Raw genomic sequence first — 7,149 nt, forward strand, 5'->3', positions numbered from 1 at the left:
CTTGTGGGACCTAGGCTTAGTTACTAGGGTTGTGGACTTGCATGTCGAGAACGCCAGCTTGGGTGCTAAGGGCTAGGTCCCAACCTAGGGGGACTTGAGCCCAACCATCCTGGTCCAAGTTGCAAGAGCCAAGGTTTCTCTAGCCAAGCCACTTGAAACTTGAGCACGAGCATAGGGGAACTTGGGACCTTTCTTGATGGACCTTAAGCCAGGTTTTGGTGACTTGAGTGTGGGAGTTGGCTACTTGGGCATGTCTATCGCAACAAGAGCCTCGACACTAAGGTCTTGGGCTCGGCCTTAAGAGATCTAAGCCCCAGCACTACTGACTTGGGCAAGTTAACCAAGACTCGACAATGATAACAACGTCTCAAGCCTGATGTTAAGACCCAAGCCTAACCTCTTTGAACATAGGCTCAGCCTCGATGGACCCAAACGCCAATGCTAGTCACTTGAGCGCAAGCTAGGTACTCATGGACTTGAGCATAGGCACAAGGGTAGTGGGCCTTGCTCTTATGATCTTGAACCCAACTACCAAGGAATTGGGTTTGTCCTTGATGGACCTATGATCGAGCGATAGTGACTTGGGCCTCGGAGCCAAGTACTTAGGCATGGGCAACAGGAACCCAAGCACAAATGCCAAGGTTCCAAACCTAACCTTCGAGAGACTCGAGCCCGACTTCAATGGCCTTGGGATAGGGCATTGGTGTCTTGGGTGTGAGAGCTAGGTGTTGAAGCCTAACTACTTAGAATTGAGCATGAGCACTAGGGTCTTGGGTTGGATTTTGGCGGATTTAGGCCTGGCATTTATAAGCCTAGGCTTGACCGTTGAGGAACTGCTTAGCCTCAATGGACCAATGCCTAAGTGACATTGACTTGGGCGTGAGGGCTGAGTAACTTAGCCTGGCCATTAGGACATGGGCATGGGCACCTATGTCCTTGAGTGACCTTGACAGTTGACATAGCCGGGTTGGAGTATTAGTGATTTAAGTGCATGGCAATACGGGCATTGCACAATTGTCCTATGTCCAGCCTCAAAAGACCTGGGGTTGACCTTTTATGAATTTGGGCTCATCCACCGAGGACCCTAAGGACAAGCATCGGAGTTCTTATGTCCGAGTGGCCGAGATTTTTTATTTAAGTGCCAATATATAGTCGTATTTTAGAAAAATCATTTTTAACTTTTAAAAGGGAAATTATTTTCTTGAATGTAATAATAGGTTTTTTTTTATTGATTATGAATTTCTTTTCATTGACTCATATTTCTAACCAATTTGAAAGTCAAAAAAAGTTTTCGGACAACAAATTTTCAGTGAATCAATCGAAAAGTTAGCAATTTTCTTTTGTCTCTCTAAGAAGATATCTTTCACAAAACAAACGTAATCTTTAATATAGTAGGTTTTGATATTTGAAGTCTAATAATCTTGGAAGGACAATCAATTGACTTTAGTGAATGCAAACATGATGATGCGGACGTGTTGAATAATCAACAAAGAAGAGAATATACCGACCAAAAAAATAAAAATAAAACAAAGAAGAGAATACATAATTATATTAGACATGTATAGTAAGTGAAACGAACCGGGTCATATTGCGGTGTACATAATTAACGTGTAACGTCACGATTGCGAATTCTCTTGCTATTTTTGGGTGTTTCTTTTTACAGGTCACAGTCAACGGTTTAGTCTGTCGGGTGGAAGTCCACGTCAGTGCTGATTGGCTCGAACGCGCGTGCGTTCCCGCGCCGTATCCCCTCCCCCTCTCTCTCTCTCTCCGACAGAACTGAAACTCAAGTAAAGCTTCCGATGATCGCTCCGCCGCGTTCCGCCGTCCTCCTCCTCCTCCTCCTGCTCCTCGCTCTTGCCGCCTCCGCCCATGGTGCAGACCCTGTCAAACTCATCTGCGGGACCACCGGCAACTTCACCGCCAACAGCACCTACCAAGCCAACCTCAACGCCCTCCTCGCCTCTGTGGTCGCCACCGCCGCAGCAGACGGTCACGGCTTCTACAACCTCTCCGCCAGCGGGAGTACTAACAACGTCAATGCCATCGCCCTCTGCCGGGGTGATGTCGGGGCCACCGACTGCCAGAGCTGCCTGAACGACTCTGCCCCCCAAGTCGGCCGCCAGTGCCCAGTGCAGAAGGAGGCGATCATCTGGTACGATAACTGCATGCTCCGGTACTCGAACCAGTCCATTTTTCGGGCCATGGAGGACTCGCCCGTCTTCAGCTGGTGGAACCTTAACAACGTCACCAACAACGTCGATCAGTTCAATCAGGTTCGGAATTGGAAAGTTCAGATTTTGCATGCTCACGATCGGCATCTTTCATTTGAACAAAACATTTGCATTGCATTTCGCTTGTTTCCATGAAAGCAGAGTGCATGATGCTTCTGGACGCGTTGACTTCGCTTACTTCATGGAAACTTTCCATAGTTTTTGACATGGCAAACCATGAGAATCCTCATCTCCGCTTGACGGTGTGCCTGATGGTGCAGATCGGTTCGATCAGATTGCTGTTTGAGTGTAATTCATCCTGGTTTAGTTGCACTTTGTAATTCATCATAGCAGTTATTTGTATTATATCATGGTGCTGATTATGTTTTTGTGTTCTTGTTCTCCAAGAATGTGTTCTTTTTTTTTCCCTTTTTCAGTCTTGAATTTTTGAACTTTATGTTTCCTGTATGAGCTCACAGGAGAATTTGATTTTAGGTATCATCCTTGGACAGCAGCTAGCAATTCATATCGCATTAAGATTGAGTAGGATTTTATGATGCAGGTCGTGACGAAATACTAATTCTTGTCTTCTTGTCCCGACAGTAGCTTAAAGTTTTGGTTTTGCTTTCTAGGTTTTGAGGAATCTGATGGACAGTTTGAGAGAGCGAGCTGCAAGTGGCAATTCGACAAGGAAATTTGCCGTCGGGAACGCGACGGCTCCGAACTTCCTGACTCTGTTTGGACTTGTGCAATGCACTCCAGACTTGTCGCAGCCACAATGCGACGATTGTTTGGTGAGTGCTATTGGACAAATTCCTTGGTTTAGTAATCAGAAACAAGGAGAAACGGTTGTTACTCCTACTTGCAATATCAGGTTTGAAGTATACCCCTTTTTTTATCCTTCGGCTTATGAGTCGCCACCATCACCACCGCAATCGCCAAGTTCTCCTCCGTCTCCTCCAACGAATAACACATCCACTAAAGGTACTTTCTTTTAATGTACGCTTACCTATACTAGAGCATTCTATTTGTGTTTTCAATGGTCTGTAGGACACACATGGTAATAAATGTGAGCGAACATGCTTTCAACTTCAATGAGCTCCTTTTACAAATAGGAAACTAAGAGTTGTAAGGGCACGAATAACAACCATTCTATTTCTATTTCAGCATTCTAGACTTGTTTCTGAAATAGAAATATGTTTGGTAACGCAATTTCATTTTTCTATTTTTAGAATAAATTTTTAGTCCAAAAATAGATTTGGAACAAAAATGAGAAGTAAAAATATTTTATTTCTCTATTTCTAGAACAGAAATCAGAAATTAAACTCCTATCATCACTCGTCCTCTCTACTAGTTAGCCACCCACTTGCTGCCACCACCTATCGCCCGCTGCCGTCCACCGATCGCTGCCGCCATCGTCTGTCACCCCTTGGGAGGGAAAAATTTTGCGTTGTTATTAAATGAAATTCTATTTCGGGAATAAAAATTTTGCATCATTATTAAATATGAATTTTTGCTCAGAAACTTATCCAAAAATAGATATAGAAAAATCTATTTATCTTCCATAAATTAATATTTGGCCAAAATAGTTATTATTCGCGCCCTTAGTCTCCTTCCCTTGCTCCTCCTCCTTTGAGTATGGTCACATTGAGCATGATGTAATTTAGGGTGTGGTTAGCTCCTGAGAAACTTATCTTTCTTCTTGAATGAGGTAAAAGCAAGAAGTAAGTAGCAGATGAGAAATTAAAGAGACTTCCGATGGCATGATTAGTCTTTGTTTGTTTTGATTGAAATACCACCATCTGAAGTAATTTCATCTGGAAATTGACAGAGTAACACCAAGGACTCCTTTAAATGTGCAACCCCTCCTAAAAACTATTTTTGGTAATTGGTTCTGAACTTTGATCTCTATGAGTTTATTGTCTAACATAAAAGCTTTTTCTTTTTTCTTTTTTTCAGGAAAGGATACTAACTCAGGTCGTATGGCGCTCATTATCACAATTCCAGCTGTTGGATTATCTCTTTTAATTGCTGGAATGTTATGCTTCCGTTTGAGGTCAAGAAGATTCAAGAAAAAATTTGAAGGTAAATTATGATTATTTCCTTTTGACTGATTTTTATAGAATACTGGGAGAATACGATCTATGTGAAACATATTAGCAGCGAATAGGTTCAGCCATGATGTGCAAAAGCTAGTAACTTTTCAGAAATTCAGAGGTCGGTAATTTCTGACTAAACGGGGACAGATTCAGTATAGGCGACAGATATTGAAGTTCCCTTATTGCTCTGGGAGACTTTTTATTTGCTACCATCACCCAGATTGGCTTAGCTGTAAATAAGAGCGAAGTACTATTAACTGTTAAACCAGCAAACAGGATTACTGATAATGTGGAATTAGACAATAAGCAACTTTGGATTTTCCAATATGTAGCTGTACCTGTAGACGAAATCAGAAATGCAGAATCCATGCAGTACGACTTGAATACCATCAGAGCAGCAACAGATGACTTCTCTGGCGCAAATAAGTTGGGACAAGGTGGATTTGGCGCAGTTTACAAGGTAATTATTGCAAATTGTTCACTCATAAAATGACGAGAACTTGAAACATTCACATGTATATGGCTTCTCTTTGCATTCTTTTTCAGGGAACACTGGCCAATGGACAATTTATAGCAGTGAAAAGGCTGTCTATAGATTTGGGACAAGGCGATCAAGAATTTAAGAACGAGGTCCTGTTAGTTGCAAGGCTACAACACCGGAATTTGGTTAGGCTCTTAGGTTTTTGCCTGGAGGGGAGGGAGAGGCTTCTTATCTATGAATTTGAACCAAACTCAAGCCTGGACCACTTTATATTTGGTATGGTCATGCCATTCTGTTCCAGAATCATCCGATTTAGGACTTATTGAATTGCATGTTGCCAATCTGCATTTAGAAAGTCACCTTACGCTAGGTATAGCAGCTATAACCTATCGTCAATTTGCTATGCAGATCCTGTTAGGAGTAGGCAGCTGGATTGGGAAAGGCGTCAAAAGATAATAGTAGGCATTGCTAGTGGGCTTCTTTATCTTCATGAGGATTCTCAACTTCGAATAATTCATCGGGATCTTAAAGCGAGCAATATTTTGCTAGATGCTGAGATGACACCTAAAATTTCAGATTTTGGTACGGCAAGGCTATTTGTGGTGGATCAAACTCGAGATGCCACTAGCAGGGTTGTTGGCACTTAGTAAGTAACAGATAGTAGAATATCTTAAAATAAATCCAGTTATTGCCTTTACTATTCTCCATATGATCTGAATAGCTAGCAGATACAAAGGCACAGCATAATAATTGAAATAGTGTTGAAAGTGCTCATAATTCCTGCGATGCAGTGGGTACATGGCTCCAGAGTATGCAATGCATGGATTGTTCTCAGTCAAGACAGATGTCTTTAGTTTTGGGGTGCTGCTACTAGAAATTATTAGTGGTCAAAAAGTTGCCGCTTCTGCAATGGGGATACCACGGAGGACCTTCTTAGCTATGTAAGAAAATATCTTCCAATCACTCTCCTTCCCCTAAAGAATTGCCACGAAAGAGTGGTGGACCCGAACTCGAATGAGTCGAGCAACTTTCCTTACCGTACTGAGTTTGCGTTTGTGATTTATTGTAGGCATGGAGAAATTGGAGGGAAGGGACCCCCTCAAATCTCATAGATCCTAATTTGGCCGATGGTTCGTGGACCAAAATGTTGAGATGCATTCATATCGGATTGTTGTGTGTGCAAGAAGTTGAGGCTGACAGACCGACCGTGTGTTCGGTGATTTCAATGCTCAGTAGAAACTCCAACACCTTGCCACTACCATCACGACCTGCATTCGTTTTGCGCAGTATCCCCTAATCTGACACGGCGTCGCAGGTGCAGGTAACTCATTCCAATCGATCCGAAAGCAGACAAATATAAGTATTGGCGAATGAGGCTTCTATCACAGAGTTTTCTCCTCAGTGATCACAGACTGGAGCCTGAAACTATGGGCTTCTTCTGTTCATTCTAGGAGATGAGATGCATAGGAAACATCCCTCGAGTTGACTTTGTGATATTATGTATCTTAAGTTACGTTCTACCTTTAAACTGTCTGAACTTGGAAGAGACATTGGATGGAATGACAAGGCAATTTCTTGTATCACTACATTCTTTGATATAATATAGTTTCGTGTTTGTGAATGGGTGGCTTCAACATATAGCATGGATATTGAAAAACATTCACTTGAGTGGCATATCTTTTAAAAAGCATTCACTTAAATTACACCAGCAACATATTTCTGACGATTCATCCAACGTGAATTTATTTAATATATAATTGCTTATACCAAAAACATATTTCTAACGATTCATCCAATGTGAATTTATTTAATATATAATTGTTTATACCAAAAAGTGATCAAGTTGTTGACATGAGTACGCACATGACTAGAACTAAATATGAATGAACACATGACTCTTTGTTGACAACTAAGATGACACACATCAACAATTGTTACCAAATGGCTGTAAACTTCGACCACGTTTGGGTGGAAACAATCGACAAGAGTATTGATACGGAGGAATTGGCAAGTGGCTAGGATGTTAGAGGAAATTTGAGTACTCAAAGAGTATCGAGACATGATTACTAGTTCAAAGTTACTGGGAAGTGAAGCAATCGAGTTATAGGGCAACCCACATGTGTTTTCAAGGAATAATTGCACAAGAAACGACATATGCCTATGACTCCCGCAAATGGAGGAGCATGTGCACAACTGGAAACACCTCAAAGGCATTTGCCATACCACCATCATAAAAGCCATTGGCCATCTACTTAGGAGCCCCGCACAAATCGAACAAATTATCTTTTAGTTATCTTTACTTTCCTACACTGTAATTTTAGTTTCTAGACTCATGTCGTCGATTAAATTCCAGGGT

At 41.8% G+C, this 7,149-nt stretch overlaps 1 protein-coding gene across 1 annotated transcript; it reads left to right on the forward strand.

The window, feature by feature from the left end:
- Positions 1-1,802: 1,802 nt before the first annotated feature.
- Positions 1,803-6,090, forward strand: LOC104442734 (cysteine-rich receptor-like protein kinase 26). Its single transcript, XM_010056131.3, is given in 9 exon segments — positions 1,803-2,276; positions 2,846-3,197; positions 4,173-4,298; positions 4,645-4,772; positions 4,859-5,069; positions 5,202-5,439; positions 5,585-5,700; positions 5,703-5,734; positions 5,863-6,090. Coding segments are annotated over 9 exon segments (1,905 nt in total).
- Positions 6,091-7,149: the final 1,059 nt, after the last annotated feature.

This window comes from Eucalyptus grandis, chromosome 4 (genome assembly GCF_016545825.1).
Source record: "Eucalyptus grandis isolate ANBG69807.140 chromosome 4, ASM1654582v1, whole genome shotgun sequence".
NCBI classification, from domain to species: domain Eukaryota; kingdom Viridiplantae; phylum Streptophyta; class Magnoliopsida; order Myrtales; family Myrtaceae; genus Eucalyptus; species Eucalyptus grandis.